We start from the raw sequence: 18,281 nt of genomic DNA, 5'->3' as shown, positions 1-18,281 counted from the left end.
TCTGTGTCAGGCTACTTCTCTGCTGGGCTGCAGCTCTGCTTTCTTAATTATAACTTTGAGTCCTTGATGGTCAAATTGCATTCATTTAAGTGAAATTTAGTGAGGAAAGTACATACCTCATTAAACAGAGCCACTTTAATAAATATTATTAATGGTATAAACTGTTGTGAAAGCAAACAAAGAAAGTAAATTAGAAAAGACTAATCAGCCATTGCTGTACTTTAAATTATATTTTCCAAGCCAGTTATGTCCTTGAATTTTCTGTATCTGCTAACTTTAGTTATAACTTTACTCATACAGCTAAGATTATAAAATAAGTACCAGTTCTTTAATTCCTCTCTGTGGTGCATTATTGATTGGGTTTGAGATGGTGGTCCTTATTGAGTGAGGAATTATCCCCTAAAACATTAATGATTCACTTATCATCAAACGCAACACCAAAAAGGTTTTTTTTTTTTTTTTATTTTATGTGTGGGTAAAACTAAGAAATTTTTTGGCTAAACATTGATTTATATTTGTGAATTTTTTTATATTGAGTATTCTCCAAATTCTCATGTTTCTTAGATTTAGTGTTCTTTATATAAAAGAGTATGTATTTGAATCTCAGTAATTGTTTATCCTAGTGATTTAATGTGGCTGTTCCAAACCTATACACTGCAGACACCAGGGGAGCCAGAATTCTTACCAGAAATGCTCAAATCATATGCACACAAAAGATTGCCTGTACAGTAAGTGAACACTATGGCTGTTGAAGTACCACTATGTCATAGTATATTTTTAAAAACCTTTTCTTCTGGTGCTTTCCAATGTTATATATGCTTACATAAATTAAAAGCAATATATAAAATATAATATGGAAAGGTAGAATTACCTATAGTTTCACTATTATGGCAGTCACTGTTAAGAATTGCAGATACAACAGTAATACTAATAATTGCCATAGTGTAAAGAATATTTAATATGTTAGACACTGTTCTCAGTGCTCTTACTATAGTGAGTAATTTAATCTATAGCAACCCTATATGGTAGGACCTTTGTTATCACTACTGATGAGGAAGCTGGCCTAGAAAGCTTAAGTAAAACTGATATATATTTCTCCAAGTGCTTCCTTTGGGTAGATTGTAACTTAATCTTATGGTTATTATTTTATTTACAAAAATAGGAACATATTTTTAAAATATATTTTATTTTAATATATTTTAAATATATTTTACAAAAATAGGGACATATTTTTTTAAATATATTTTATTTGATTTTTTACAGAAAGGAGTGAGAGGGATAGAGAGTTAGAAACATCGATGAGAAACATCGATCAGCTACCTCCTGCACACTCCCCACTGGGTATGTGCCTGCAACCAAGGTACATGCCCCTGACCGGAATCGAACCTGGGACCCTTGAGTCCGCAGGCTAATGCTCTATCCACTGAGCCAAACCAGTCAGGGCAATGGGGACATTTTGCAATAGTGTTCTAACACTATCAAGTTTAAAACAAACTCCCCCTAACTCTCAACCTGCTCTTCCCCCATTTTACATGTTAATTAATAGCACTACCATGCAAATTTTCTGCAAGTCCTCTCAATGCTATCTACTTGGAAAAAATAGAAAAAAAACACACCTGTTCCTAATGTAGCCACTTCTCACTGTTGTTACTACTTTATGCGTAATCCAGGCCATTCTCATCTCCTGCCTGGATAACTGCAGGAACCTCTTGGCTCATCTCTCCACTTCCAGCACACCCACTCTCACAGTCCATTCTCCACACAACAGCCAAAGTAAAATTCTTACAATGTCCATCAGTTTCAAAGATAACTACATGATAGGATGTCAATAGAAACTGGAATTTTCCCAACCCACCCACAGTTTGTGGACTATCTTGTGTGATGATAATGTGTATGTCCATGAGACAGCTGGCTGAGCTTTTGAGATTAGTCTGTGTCCCTGGATTTTTTTTTTTCCATTCCTCTGTGCAAAATAAAATGAACCATATGGGAATTGAACCTGTAACCTTGGCCTGATTAACTGACCTTCTATAAAATTGCCTTTTAGAAATTTATGTTCTACGTAATGAGATTAGGAATGCAGCTTCATTCATTCAATAAATAGTATCAGTGCTGCCCTAATGGCAGCAGAGAGCCCAGAGGTGCATAGGACATGGTTTCTGCCCTCAAGGATTAGGATAAGTGCCCAGGTCACTAATGTAAAGGGAAAAAGTGATGACTGCTGGAGGGGAGGCATTAGCCAGATGCCGAAATGAATCAGGTGACAGGACAGTGGTGCTCCCTACTGGAGAACGTTACAGATCCATGAAGGATGGACGGGGTTTCCAGGAGGGAGTAGGAGTGAGGTGGTGCTGGGTTGTATATGTATGGTGGCATCCACACCTTGACAGGGATGTTGGAGTGTGGTGAGCACAAGGTCAGGCAGTAGGAGAGGACCTGTAGGAGAAAGTTGATTAGGAGGAGGTACTTAAAGGTGCTACCAAGGTTATCCTACGATGGAATTTGGTAAGGACGATTCAAGATTTCTGAGCTGGGAAGCAATAGAGTCAGAACTCTTTAACAGGACATTCATTTGTCAGCCACTATAGAATGGCGTGAGGAGAGGTTGGGGTTAAGGAAGAGCCCTTTGGAGGTGTTGAGCCTGAAGCAGTGTTACCACCTGTGTGGTGAAAGCAATGCCAGGGTGTGCAGGGCTGGAGCGCTCAGGATTTGGTGACTGATGAAATGTGATAGCTAAGGAGGGGTCTAAGGCTTGAACCTGGTGACTAGCAGATGGCAGTAACCTTCCAGAAGGTGATAAAACGTAGATCAGAGAGGTTATGTAAAGGTCATGAAAACATGACATTGGAACATGGGGAAGAGGCCAGAGCTGGGTGTGAAGATTTGGAAAGTCAGTCACCAAGAGAGCTGTTTGAGCTGGGTGGTAATGAGGTCATTAAGAGATAGAGTGTAGAAACAAGAAGAAAGATGGCCAAAGGGAGAACTCCTAAGAAAATCTGTACTGGTGATCAAGAAAATTAGAGACTATAAAATAAAGGAGGCATTAGGAGAATGTTCCAGAAATTGAAGAAAGAGGCACTGCTGAAAGGCACTTGGAAGCAAATTGGCCCTTTTGTCATTGCAAGTTGTTGGTGTACAAGAAGGAATTCATGTTTGTTTTAATTTTATAATTAAGCAAATGTATTGCTTTCATTTGGATTTCTCACCTTTTTTATACTTAGACTTTCTCTTCAATTGCTCTTAATTTGTATCTGCTATATACTTGTCATACTCCAGACAGTTAAAAACAAATCACATTTCTTTATGTAATGAATGCAGTGCACCTTCAGAATTGATGACGTGGTGGGTTTTATGATGATTGCTGTGAAAATGCCACTTAGTGGAAATCACCTGTTAAGTCATGTGTCTATTAGGTGCCTGTTGGGTACCAGGTACAGTTCCATACACAGTGGTGAGTAACACCTTAAGAAAACCCTGGCCCCTGTTGGGTTTCCTTTCTTGTGTGATGATGTCAACAATAAAAAAAACCCAAGAAGTAAACTATACCACATGTGAGATGGTGATATGCACCAGGAAGGAAACTAAAGCAGAACGTGGAAGAGGGAGAGCTGAGGAAGGAAGGGGTCTGTCAGTAGAGTGGTCAGTGAAGAAGTCCTGATGGAGAAAGTGTTGTTTGATGAAGCCCAGAAGGAGATGAGAGAGGGGGTTGTGTAGATATCTCGTGAGCGGGGGGGTCTGCAAGTGCAAAGGCTCTGAGGTGTTGTGTTTTGAAGGCTAGTAAGTAGGCCACTGTGCAATATGCAAGCAAGAGATCAGAGACATCTCGGGGGCCAGATTGTGGCCCTGTGGTCATAGAGATGACTTTGACTTCTGCTTTGAGTGTGAGGCAAAGTCCTTGGGTGGTTTTGAGCAAATGAGTGAATAAGGTTCATTCTATTACAGGGGGAAAAGGGGGCAATGAGAAACAAAATCTGCTAGGAGGTGTTGATAGTTTGGGCTAGAGTAGTACCAGGGGAAATTGTGGGAAGTGAAATGAATCTGAATGTATTCTGAGAGTAAAGTGGATTAAATATAACAGATTGAATGTGCAGTGTGAGAGAAAGGAGAGTCAGGGATGAGTCCAAGTTGCTGTATTAGTTTTCTAGGGCTGCATAACAAAATACCACAATCTAAACTGGATGCCTTAAGCAAGGGAGATTCATTATTCTGTAGTTCTGGAGGCTAGAAGTCCAAGGTTAATGTGTCAGCTGAATTGGTTCCTTCTGAAAGGCTGTGATGGAAAATCTGTTCTGTGCCTCTCTGCTAGCTTCTGGTGTTTTCTGGCAATCCTTGGCTTGTGAAAGCATCCCTGGCTTCATCTCTGCCTTCATCGTCTTCACATAGCATTCTCCCTGCGTGTGTGTCTGTGTCCCAATTGCCCCTTTTTAGTAAGGACACCGGTCACATTGAATTAGGGATCCACCCTACTCCAGAATGACTTCATTAATTAATTAATTGTCACTAACTAATTGTATCTGCTATGACCCTATTCCCAAATAAGGTCACATTCTGAGTTCCTAGGATCTAGGACTTCAAGATAGGAATTTGAGAGAGGACATAATTCATCCCATAACAGTTGTCATTAACTGAGTTGAGCAAGTCTGTGGGAAGATCAGGTTTGGAGGCAGAGAAAGGTCAGCAAAGTTGTGCACATGTTAAGCATATCGAAAACATCGAACAGGCAGTTGCATGAATGAGTCTGAAATTCCAGGGAGGAGTCTGGGCTGGTGATAAACATTTGGAAGTCTAAGATATATTGATGGTCTTTAGAGCTGAGATGAATGAGATCACCAAGTAAGTGAGTTTGAATAGAAGAAAGAGTGCCAAAGACTAAAGGGAAGACTATTAAGTATCAGGACCAAAACCAAGGCTCACAAGAATGTTAAATACAAATCCCATGTATGCTTGTAGTTGTGAAAAAACACACAATTACACTTTAATGATGATTTTAACTTATATTTTGAATGTTTACAAAGTCGTGTTTTCCTGTGAAACGTAAGAGAGTCAGTCAGAGTATGGAATGAGTTTTACTGGCTGACATGGTAAAGAAGTCACTGGTGCTGAAATGGAATGTTTTGAATGCCATAAAGAAGTCAAAGGACAGTAATAAAAATAATAAAGAGCTCTTTTCTCAGAAGGAGAAACAACTTGGAGAACATTGTTTCAGCCCTTGATTTAAGAAGTCATTTTCTAGAAAGCCGGTCACGCTACAGTGCTCTGAGCAGCTGAGTAGTTTGTTCCTTCATCTTTTTCTAGTGAGATTGGAGTTCAAACATTTAAAATTGTGTTGTTGTTTTTTTAAATTATCACAGCAATATTATCACATATTTCTGAAAACCAGAAATAACGTATCACAGCTATTCAATCCTTTTGGTATATTTTCTTTGATTTTTGTTTTGTTTTTTTGTTTTGTTTTAAACACATGCCTGCTGGTTCACACGGACACAAATGCCCTACAGGAAGGTGGAGGCGGTGACATAACAATCCACCCAGAGTTTTCTGGGCATGTCCAGCTAGAATTTCTCTGCGCCATCGCACTTACTGCTTCCTCTGCCCTCTTTCCTGGTCTGGCTGTCATCTGGTGCTGCTTTGAAACTCAGGGCTGCTGTCACCTTTCCGGAAATGCTCTCTGACTAGTCTGTTCCCGCCCTTTCCGGCGTGGAGGCTGAGCCCACATGTGCCACCATACTACCCCACACCATGGCACTGACTCTACTGGTCCACATCCTCACTATCTTGGAGGACAGCCTGGGTTTTTAAAAATATGTTTATTTTTTCAGTACTTTGCACAGCACCTATGGGTAGCTAGATTTTCAAAAAATGTTTGCAGACTGTGCATGAAAACAAAATTAGCTTCTCTGCCTACTCAATGCACATCTAAACTGTCACAGAACTGATTCCTTATTACAATTGAAAATGTCTTGTTCAGACAGTGCTATTAACTAACACAATAATATATTATATATATATAAAATATTTCTTTTTAAAATATATTCATACAGATTGCTGCTTAAAGGGTTAAATTTGCCCCTCAAAACCATTGCCCAGAACCCATCAGTTTGTTACTTGAAAGATACCTGAGATATTTACCATGTATGGCTTTAAAAATATATTGACTGTGTCCCTTTGAACTAGTAAGCAAAATGAGGTAATTGGAATATACCTAAGTAAGGTAATATGGAAACAATGCAGAAGCTTCAAGGGAGGGGTTAAATTGCTTGTGGTAGAAGCAAGATTTTTTTTTAATTTTAATTAGTGAATTGTTTTGGAAAGAGGAGTTGGTTTTTTTGTGTGTTTATTTTTTTTAACCTGGCATAATTGAGATATATAATGTGAGTCTGGGTGAAGAGAGTTGAGAAATATTATAATTGTTCTTTGATGCCAAAAAATACTTTTCATGATGACTCAGCTCAAGACTCTTCTTCTCCCTGCCCACCTTGAATACAAATTTTTGGTAAACTTTTTCGAAAACAGGGACAGGAAGAAAGCAACTTAAATGGTGGTTATTTAATATTTCTTGATACTGAGAAGAGGCTTTGCTCTACAGAATGGTTGATAGCATGACTCCACTGATAGAGTTTACCTTCATTCTGTAAGTCCTCGTATGTGACCAGTACATACTGAATTCTTTTATGGAACCATGATTTATGATAACGTTTGACCTAAGCTGTTCAGCATATCAAAGGTGCCATTACAGTATAGTTATTTAAATCTTTCTTTCTTCCCCCAGCTCTACTTTACGAAGCGTTTCTACTGGATCCTCAAGACCTTCCAAGATATGTTTGGTGTGTGGGGATGAGGCTTCAGGCTGCCACTATGGAGTAGTAACGTGTGGCAGCTGCAAAGTGTTCTTCAAAAGAGCAGTGGAAGGTAAATGTTCATGTGGGTGTTCCTTTTACACATTTTTCTCTAGTGTGTAGACTTGCGCAGTTTACTCTATAGCATCATTGGGAAATAATGCAAACAGTATTTTGATGTGATCTGTCAGTAATACATAGTAATAATGCCTTCTCTAAAATCCACCTGAAGATTTTCCACCAAGCAATATTTAATGGGAATGATTTGAAATTATGAATTTTTTTTTGTGGTAGGTTGTTTGTCTTGGTCTGTTTTTCAGTGAGACATAGAAAAATAATTCTGACATAAATTTCATTTGTATAATCTGAAAGAGCATTTTTAATAAGAACACACAAAATACATCATTTCTGCCTTTTCCGCATTTCTGTACAGTTGACTCTTGAACAATGTGGGGCTTAAGGCACCGACCCCCTGTGTAGTTGAAAATCAGTGTAACTTTTGACTCCCCAAAAGATAATTACTAATAGCCTACTGTTGACTTTACCAGTAACATAAAAATGTGTCAATTAACACATCTTTTTTATGTTATATACTGCATTTTTACAGTGTAGTAAGCTAGACAAAAGAAAATGTCAAGGAATCATAAAGAAGAGAAAATACATTTATAATATTTATTGGAAAAAAAGTCCACAAATAAGTGGACCTGTGTAGTTCAAACCATGTTGTTCAAGGGTCAACTGTGTGTGTGTGTGTGTGTGTGTGTGTGTTTATAGCATATTAAAACATTAATATGAGGATCACTTCCCTAATTTAGGTTGTGTTCGATGCAGAATGATTTCATTTCACAGCTACTTCAGATGCCAGGACCCTGTTTCAGTCCTACCTTTATTCCTACTGAAGGTTTCCAAATGGCTACTTAAATGAAAATTTTGAAATCCTCTTTTAAAATGAGTTTTTCTTCTATCCAAGTAATTATACTTCATAAGGAGAAACAGACTTTTAGTTTATTTTTGCCTTCATCACCCTCACTTATAAGCAATTGATTAACATCAGACTTAGGCCAGATGGTTTTATTAATGTTGACTGCTATGGCTAGTCGAAGTGTAGAATTTTTGCTATTAGTAAAAGTATTATTGTATAATTGACACTTATTTTCACTAATGAGTTTCAACATTAAGACTCCCGCAGGTTTATTTCTCAGGGCAGTTCTCTGAGAGATAAATGGATGCTTTGGAGATGTAAGCATAAGTGACTCAACTGTTTCACCTTTGTTTTGTGAGAGACCACAAGGTAATATCCTTAATTCTAGGATGAAAAAGCTGACTGATTAATTATTTATTTGATTCTTGGATTGCTTTTGCATTATTGAATTGATATTACATGGTTTTACGTTATTTATTAAGTATTTAAAAGTCCCTAAAACCAGCACTGAATCGGTAATATGAGTTCCATATTTCTTTCTCCATATATGGTCTCTAGGTAACAAGGGACAGAAAATTCAACACAAACTGGCTTAAGCACCAGCGTAAACTCATTGTCCCATACAACTTTTCCTAATATAGGCGTGGCTTCAGGCAAGCCATGGTCTTAAGCCAGGCTATTAAACTCAGTCCCATTCTCTCCGTTGCTGGACTTCGCTCTTGCTGTGTCCTCATGCAAGTTCTGTCATTGTGATGAGACTGCCATCAGATCACCATCAAAAAGAGGTTTTCTATTCCCAGCAGTTCTAATAAAACCCCCTATTGAATTTAACCTGACTCACATGCTCCACTCGAAAGTAATCACTGTGGCCGGGGAATGCAGTGATCCAATAAGCTAGTTCTGGCTGGAGTCAGCCAACTTGAACTTCCTTCTTAGACTGAGTGTGGGAAGGGCATTTCTCTTAGGAAAAGGTGGGTGCTGTTACCAGAGGCTGATTTCAAGGAAATGGGAAAAGTTAATTTGTACAATACTGAAATCAGTTTATATTTGAAGGCTTCCCACCCCCACCTCCTCTCTTTTTTCTTAACTATATGAATAGTTCAGTTGAAGATAAACAGGTGACATTTACCTCTGGTACCTTTCTAATTCCTCCCACCCCTTCAAGTTTAAGAACCACCCTCCTAGGCTCACTAGTTATGAACAGAATAATGTGAAATGTAAAAATAAAGTGATATAAGAAGGGCATTTGGAGATATTCAGTGGGAAGCTCAGTGTTATGCTGCCTACAGGTTGGCCTTCATATCAGAACCCAAGTTTCTATTATTTACAGAATATGCCCTTGTCTGCTTCTGAAGCCAAAGGTTTTCTAGAAGTTTTTGGCTTAGTTTTTGTTGTTTTGAGTAGTTTCTATGGAAGTAGCTGAGGAGAGAGTATTTTTGGAACTTAGGTATACATGAATATAGAAAAACCTAATTGTCCATCATTTTCCTGCATTGGAAAGCTGATTAGTAATGGATAATGAAACTTGATGAGTGCCTCTTAAGACTTTTACTAATATAGCTTATTTACTATTTATTTGGCAATTAGAATTTTAGGGCTGACATGCATGAAACAATTCTGTATATTTTAAATATAAACTTACTGTTTTATTTTGTATGTCTCTGTGTTTGTGAGAGACAGAGAGAGAATAAATATGTGAAAAATATGGCTACCTTTGTGATTTAATAATAACAAATCATTTTTTAATACTTTATATAGTTTGAGGCACTAATTTCACAAAAGTGTGATCTATGAATATAATGTTTATTCCCCTTTTACATATGAACACATTTGGGGTAAGATGCAATCAACTAATCTATTCAGAATCATAAGGCCAAACTTAAAGCCGTCTTAGTGTTATGACTCCTAACCTAGACTCAACCTAAAGTTTCACAACTCCAAATCTCATAATCTGTTATTTCTATTTTCCATAATTCTCAAGTTCATGAAAATTCTACCTATGTATCATTTGTTCATGCCTCCTTAATAGTAATGAAGGAAGTGATATAAGCATTGAGAAGACACAATTTGGTACACTTTCTGTGCATGCATGGGTGTGTGTGCCTGTGTCTACATAACATATACAGATGTGTATATGTATGTTTAATGTTTGAATATTTACTAAGTTTTTTTTTTCTGCTTTCCCTTGATAACCTGAAACTCCTCTGATTACAAAAGCAGAGAATTCTAAGGAGCAGCAGGTACAGGGAGCAGAGATGAGGGGAGCCCAATGAAGCCGAAAGGAACTAACACCACCAAGGGCAGAACCAGAAATAACCACGGGGGAGGAGACAGGAGGGAGCACATCACAGTTGGAGCTCTGAGTTTATTGGCTTTAGGCCTTATGCCCAAGGGCAGCACTGTAAAGCTTGGTAATAGCATAGTGGTGACTGTGTAGGGAGACTGCAAATCATTTTTTTAGTGTAAATTATGTTATATGTTCGGTTTAATTGGATATACACTGAGTGGCCAGATTATTATGATCTCTGAACGCATAATAATCTGGCCACTCAGTGTACTTCTCTTGAGTACCTCATTTATTTGATATCAAAGATACTATAAATCGTGCACCTGATCAGTTTTCCCCTTTGCACTGGCTGGTAGAAAGCTCAGGGCAAATAGGTGGTTGATCTCCAGCAAAAATCTAGAATACTTTTGGTACCCATTTGAGATGCAAATACACTGAGTGGCCAGATTATTATGCGTTCAGAGATCATAATAATCTGGCCACTCAGTGTATATGTGTACTTAGTTTTTTCTTCTTAAGCATTTAATATAAAAATACTCAGAAGTCTCATTAGAATACATTTGCCAATAGTGTCAGTTAAAAGCCATGTTATTGTACCTTATAAATGGAAGTTTGTAATCTTTTAAATTTTTACCTGCTTATTTGCCTTGAAGTTTTGTCAGGACCTTTTTTTATCTGCAAAAAAGTGTGTGTGTGTGTGTGTGTGTGTGTGTGTGTGTGTGTGTGTGTATTATTATTAAATTGAGTTCTCCTTTGTGGTGGAAACTGAACTGGCTTTAGGGTCAGAAGACTTAGTTTTAATTTCCGGTTCTGCCACTCACTAGGTGTGATATTAAGGCAAGTTATTTAATTTATCTGGGTCTCTGTTTCTTTGTATGTAAATGGGAAAAGTAGTATTTCCCTATCTTAATAATGCTATGAAAAGTTACATGAAAAAATGGGCAGATTTTACAGTTGTGAATTTGAAGTATTAGATCTTTATTATTTTCTAAGAAAAACAATGCTAGTTTTCTGGTCATGTCTGTGCAGAGAGATCCTGTAAATGACACAGTAATTTTGCACTATTGGATCTTCACTTGTAAGCCCTTCATTTTTTCTTCATTAGATTTTCATTTTCCTGTAATATGTTATTTTGTCCATACAGCCACCCTTTGAGGTTGTGGCATAAAACAATCAAGACTAAATGACTTCTCCCCCAAAAAAATCAGTAAATGAGCAATGAAGCTGCCCCTAGAATTTATGCAAACCCTTTGACTTCTAATCTGTAACATGTAATTCTAGTCTTGAGTTTTTACTGTCTCAGTCTTTCTCCAGCTGAAAATTGCCATGTGTTTCACCTCATGTGTATTTTACTTTGTGATCCCTCAGTGAACAGAGCTGACGACATTCAGCACACTATTTTATAACCTAATTTCCTTTTGGGATAGTCAGTATATAAGCTGTATATGGAAGACACAGCCACCACAAATCATTGAAGAGTTATAAGGCTGTAAAAGAAAAGAGTTCATTATTATGTAAAGTCAACTGTATGTGTATGTTTGTAAGCAGACTTGTTAGATTAAAGAGGCCAGAGCTTGTTAAGGTCAGCCAAATTGTAGCATGTAAGTTTCCAACTCTGACATTTCCCTATAAGTAAGAGACTTATGAATCTACTTCCTGAAATGAAATTGCTTTAAAACATATAATTGTAGATCAATCTCAGAGTTCCTCACATAGAGGTGGTAGTTTAAGACAACCAGTCTGTGATCCTGTACCTCATTCCTTTTGCATGTAGTTCATAGCATATAGGCTAAAAAAATCTTTACATTATAGATTGATTATTCCATGGGGAAAATGTTTTTAAGAAAATGTAATGGTAAGTGAATAGTTTTCTTTGCTTTTCTAAAGTTAATGAGTCAACTGAAAAGGCCCAGGGAAATGCATCTCACCATGTCATACACCCCAGTTATCCTATCAATGCTGTGTGTGCCCGTGATAAAAGGAGTGTGAGCACGTGGGAGGTGTGGGGGACTGACAGAACAATTGTGCTGCAAATAGGAGAACTTAAATTCAGTGGACACAGGCTAAGTTGCATGGGGTTGTATAATAATTGAAATATAGCCAACCCTTTCTAATTTGCAATGTAAAATTCAGGAAATGATAAAGCAAGGAAATAACTTAATGTATATTAATAGATGTCTTTGCTTTATGATATGATCCAGCCCTTAGTGTTCCCCTGAACCATGTATCAGACGCTAATGGACGTCGAAGTCCATTGTCACTGCTGCAGAGCTGCTGAGTCAGAGATGGAAACCAAAGGCTGTTCTGGGTTACATTTTTCTCACGAAACACTTTAAAGATTAAGTATTTTTTTCTTTACCAGAATGTAGGAACCAGGTAACCCGATTCTTTCTAATTACTTACCATCAGAGCCTAAACATATACCTACCCAATAGATTAAAACTATCGTTTTCACGAGCACTCCTTTCCTCCCTACATAGGCATAAGGCTATAGTGTTCATTGCAAATTATTGCCCAGAATTTTTATAACCCTTCGGTTGGTTACTATGGGAACATGCAGAGCCATGACATTTAAGCCAACCTGGAAGGTCAAGGAAGGCTTCTTAAAGAATTGACCCCCAAACTGAATCTTGAGATTAGAATTGGCAGTGCTGAGAGAAATAAGGACAGGTTGTCTGCACAGGGCACTGGAAGCAACTTCATGTTTCTACGGTGAAAATTTGCAGTGTGAGGTGACAGAAGATGAGGCCAAAGGTACAGCTGGGGTCCAGGTCCCGGACTCTTGGCAAAACATAACCTCTGAATTTTTCATGCAGCAGAATGGTAAACTCCACTTTGCATTTAATATCTGACTGCATGGAGTATGCTCATCTATAGGGGCTGTTTTAAATCATTTGGGGAAGAGATGTCCAGGTAGAAAAGAGGGGAGACAGTGAATAAGACTATCTGCGAAGTATCATTTGCAGTTCTGGATTGAAAGTGAAGAAGCAAAAAATCTAGGAAGATTCCCCAGGCTTGGCTGCTGAGGTCTTTGCTAAGATTAGGAAGACTGGAATGGGAGCAACTCTGGGGGCATGGGAGCAAAGGTTCTTTTATTCAGCAAACATTTATTCAGTGTCTCCTGAATAAATGCCAGACACCATTCTAGGCAGATTTAGGGACATCTTGGGAGAAAATCAAGTGAAAAAAATAGACCAAGATTTCTGCTCTGGTGGAGCCTTACATTCTAGTGAGGGGTGGTGGAAATATTAAGCATAAGAAAAGAGTTACTCATGTTGCTATGAAAAGGTGAAAAGTTCTACAGGAGGAAAAAAACATTGCCAAGATCAAGGGATTCAGATGAGATTTGGTTTAGGTACAATGCATTTGAAGTGTCTATAGGACAGTCAAGTGTGTCTAACAGGAAGTTGGATATGCGATTCTGAAGCAGGGGGAGTAAGGCGAGATTGAAAAGAAAGATTTTGGAATCATCATCCATGAGAGTAGATGTGTTTGCCCAAGAAATGGGTATTTAAGAGACAAGGTTAGAAGCTTAGAGGACATATATCTAGAACACTGTGTGTATGCGTGTGCAGGTGTTCCATGTGTGAATAATCTTTCTTTCCTTCTCCAAGTTGCACACAGAAAAGTCTTAGTTAGTTGGTCTGGTTATTCCTAGTTTAGCTGGAGTTCAGACAGTATTGCATCTGTGGAATTTCCAATCCCAGCTTTTGGTCTTTATTCTTCATTAAGCTTTGATTGTTGTTGAATCTTAGCCAGTCCGGTGCCCGCAACCAAACTGATGGAAGCATGTAACGGGTGCTCATACAACACCGATTGAATGACTGTTTGATAACTATTTACATATATGGATGAGGTTCACCCTCATTTCTGTCACTGTTTCTCTGAAGTAGAAAATATCATTTGATTTGAAGTAGGGACATTTGGGCCAAACATAAGTAGACATTACCCAAAGAGAGCTTCTTGTAGCTTAAATTTTTAACTTAAGATACACTTCACATAGCAAACTTGAAAAGTATAAATTAGAAGCACGGTACATACTTTTCAGAGTTACTCCCCATGTATACGTGTTTATTTACAACCCATAAAAAAATCCAAAAGCAGTCAACAGCTTTACGTGAGTCAAAATGAAATTTAACATAAGTGATATGAAAAACAAGCAAAGGGAGCAAGAAAGAAATAGAGAGCCAGGAACAGGGATGACAGAGAATAAATGCTCCGAGACCTTTACAGAGACTGGCCACTGACTTGGCTGTTAGCTTTCTAGCAGCCAAACCCAAGACAATGACCAGTCACCTGACCTACAGTGTTCTTACAAACCGGTTTAGGGGATTGTCTGTTGATAAGAAAATGTTCATGAGCTACTGTGTGTTTAATGTTCCTGTTCTTTCCATGGGCATTATAACCTGAAATTTTAAAAGTAAGTCTCTCTGGTACTAATGGAATAATTTGTTTATCTTAAGGAGCAGAGCTGAAAAAGTGTTTTATTCAGTGACTCACTTGCTCCTCTACTAATAGCTGCTGTTTATTGAGCATTTACTAGATGCCAGACACTGCCAAGTACTCCATGCTTTATCTCATTTATTCCTCATAACGGCCTTCTTAAAACTGAACGTTTTGTGAATTTTAGAAGGTAATATCTTTCAATCTGAACTCTCTAAGCAGTTTTTGTGGCAAGGGAAACATGGACTATTTTTTACAAGGGTTGATACTAGACTCTTTACCACTTAAAATTAATAGCAATATTTGTAAATGAGTATTTATTTTTGGGCTCATTATGCTAAGAACTTTGTATATGCTCATTTTATTCCTCATAATAATTCTGTGGAATAGCTAGGATTATTATCTATCCTTATGTTAGAGATCAGTCATCTGAGATGTGTAAAACTAGTCTAAGGTCACCTGGGTCGAAGGAAGTGGCAGAGCTGGGATTTGAACACAAGAAGCCCAGGAATTCTGACTCTGTGTACTTAACACATAAGCCACACTGCCTCTCACAGAGTCATATCAAATCCCAACCATTTTTACCCATCAAAAAGTAGGGCAACATCTCTACCTTTTTAACTTATGAAGAACACATTATAATTTAGCAGTTATCCCCCTATACTCTAAATAATTAACTTCTAGCCATTCCAACTTAAAACTCTAATTCAAATTTCTGTGGCCCTAATGGGAAAGAAATTGGTTAGTCTCTATTTTTTTCTTAAGGGATGAACTCCATATTTTTTAAATATTACCATTACCATCTTTAACATCTTGATATTAATTTAAGCTGTATTTAAAACTTTTATCTTCCCGTGTTTCATTTCCTGTGTGTGATAAAAATTAGATAGAGCGTATCAGGCTCAGAGGACCATTGCAAGAATGGCCTGCCTCAGACAAACCTGAAAGCTACTAACTCTTCAGCTTTTGCTGTCTACCTCATGCCAAATGTTGCTCTCGTGACTTTTGTACTTCTAGTGTAATTAGGATCAGATCATGCACTTTATAGGATTTGATCCTCTTGAGAGTGATTTGACACCAAAAATGAAAATCACTAAGCTGACTGCAATCAAATGCCAAGATAGAGCCCTGGAGCGTGGAGGAGGAGGAGGCACGTAGGAGAAATGGGAAGGGGAGGCCCGAACCTGCGTCCACAGGCTAAAGCAGGCCCAGTTCAGTGAAAGCCTGGCCTGGCTAGAGCTGGCCTGTGGCCAGAGGCAGAGGACGTCTCTGAACAAAGACACTGGGGGCAGAGTGTGTAAGGTCCTCATAATGGAATGAGAAATCTCAGCCCTTCTCTTAAACACAGCCAATCTTTTTATAAGGTTCTATACAGTGGAAAGATTGGACACAGTGGCTTAGGCGGTATTTCTGTCCCTTGGTGCTGTGCAGGGGCTCACAGCAGGGGCCCCCTAGAGAAGGAGGAGACAGTTGGGGCGGGATGCTGCATGAGAGATGGGAGAAAGGGCCGGCCTGGTTACAATCGAGTGGGAGGCCTGACTGAGAGGAGCAAGAATTGGCAGGCCTGGGTTAGTTTTGGAGAATGAGGGGGCTCTAACAGAGAACTTTCAGGATGCAGACGAGGAACAGAGTTCAGGACTGTCGAGACTGTGGAGATAGGTTCTCCAAAGGGGATAATGTTGCGTTTACAAACGCATCACCTTCCTGTGTGAGCTGTGCTGCTAATTAATAGTGAGCTCTTATACCCCACAGAGCAAGGAGCCATCCCCAAGAAAGAGTGAGAAATGCGTTTTCTCCAGACAGGTAGAAGGCTAAGGCTCCATTAAATCACTGGCATTTGACAACCCAATGCATCTTTGCAGAAATGTTTTGTTTTTCTAATGGTAGAAACATGAAGTAAAGCAAATGAAATAAAACAAAAGGTTAAATAATATAAATCTGGAAGGAATATCATAACTGTCAATAAGAATTGAAGTCACTTATAGCAACTTAGCTGAGGAGTCAATGGGGTGAGAGTTTTCTTAAGAAGTTTAATATAAATTCATACTTACATATAGCACCATAAATAAAGTACAGGCCCATTAAATTGTATTCGTTTTAGTAGAATTAAAACTATATAGTTTGGTGAAAAAGAAGTAAATACTTCTTCCTCCCTCCTAATCCCTTCTTATATTTTCATTTTCTTCTCAAATTTGGAAGGAAGAACCAGGACTTGAGTTGGGAGAGTCACTCCACCATCTTAGAAGCCATACTGACTACCTGCTAACATTTTAGTGAAAGGCTTCATGGATATTTCCCAACAATTTAACACTTACTGTAAGAATTTTCTAGTAAGAAACCATATAAAGAGCATCAGCAACATAGGTTCTAAAGTCATTTTATGTAGAGTATAGTGTGAGTAGAGAGAGAATTGGCCTTGGGGGTCAGACATCCTGGACTTTAGTCCAGAATGACTCTGCCCACTCTGAGACTTCAAGCAAATAATTGAATGTCTGTTCCCACTTTGATACACAAAAAGAAATCTTAAAAGTATCAGCTCAATCCACCTCTCAGAGTTAAGAGGCCAAAAAGTTGTACCCATACATTTGAACTGCTTTATAAACGATAAGGGATTACTTTACAAACATTATATTTTTAAAAGAATTTTCCCCTTTTTAGGAAGTAATGTGATCAATATGCATTTATTCTCAAGAAAATGTGGAAAATTTAAACTGTAGCTACCTTATGTACATGTTAAATATTTGATTTGAAAAAAAAAACACACAGTAAATATTAAAGGCAAGCTTATATTATTTTAGGCCAGGCTTGGAATTTTGACCTCCTCCTTCCTGGTTTAGGCAGGTGTATATCGTGCATGAGTACTATACCAAAGGGCTGCGATGGGGAAACCTTCAATCTGCCTGAAAACATAACCAGACAAAGAACAAAGACAGTTTTCACACTTCTCCTGCATCTTAAATAATTTGGAAGGTCAGAACTACTTTTTACTTTCTTCTTTTTTTAATTAACTGTACCAAGATTTTTCAAATACGCTATATTCTCTTACCCTCCCAATCTTGGTGAAGGACTTAATTGGAAAACCAGTGCAGAATGAGTCTAGGTTGATTGTTTTTCATCTAGCCTGCATCATAGCATTTTCCCAGTTGAACCAGACTCAGCAATTTGATATTGCTCACATTACATAAGTAATCATGGTTTTGTTTTTTACTAACCAATATGAACTGAAGTTGCATTCCAAAAAGAGAATAAGAATGAAAAGTATTAATAGCCATTAATTAGAAACCTTAAAAAGCACTGTTTTTAAAGAAGAAGAGATGAAGAAATTATTAAACACCACTATTAAATAGAATTGGGTAAAAAATTCCTTCAAGCAACTTTCCCTTTCCATTTTTAAAATTAAATGTACTTCTGACTTTGAGGATTTAGATGTATTTGAAGAGCTTTAGACACTATAATTGGTGAGACTTAAAATAAAATAAAAGTATTTATGTTACATCTCAAATATTGAGATAACTGACTTTTGCCTAATTTGACAATCGTTTCACACAAAAAAAAGCATAATAGACAAGATGTCACTGACACCTAAAAATTCAGGTCCAGAACTTGGAGAATCAATCCAGAACAGGTGCTGAAAAGACAAATGAAGAGCCAAGGAACCGGCAGGGCCAGAGACGAATAGGTATGAAGTAGTCATTGAAAATGGGAGGAAAATGCCCCACAGGTGACCATAGGGTAGAATCAGACAGAAACCAGGCACCTTCATTCAATTCTAGAAACATGTGTTGAGTGCTTG

General features: G+C 37.9%; 1 protein-coding gene across 5 annotated transcripts in view; it reads left to right on the top strand.

Annotated features, from left to right (window-relative positions):
* The window catches only part of NR3C2 (nuclear receptor subfamily 3 group C member 2), a 304,628-nt gene that overhangs the window by 154,978 nt on the left and 131,369 nt on the right, over positions 1 to 18,281 (top strand). For 3 of the 5 annotated variants that reach the window (XM_080671883.1, XM_080671880.1, XM_080671879.1), the window contains one exon: positions 6,770 to 6,921. In XM_080671883.1, coding sequence (XP_080528009.1) covers positions 6,770 to 6,921 — 152 coding nt within the window. The remainder of the gene's footprint in view (positions 1 to 6,769; positions 6,922 to 18,281) is intronic. The other 2 variants (XM_080671882.1, XM_080671881.1) reach the window with 1 other exon arrangement.

Source organism: Plecotus auritus, assembly GCF_963455305.1.
Source record: "Plecotus auritus genome assembly, chromosome: 6".
In the NCBI taxonomy this organism is placed as follows: Eukaryota; Metazoa; Chordata; class Mammalia; order Chiroptera; family Vespertilionidae; genus Plecotus; species Plecotus auritus.
This window is presented reverse-complemented; position numbering and strand designations above follow the sequence as displayed.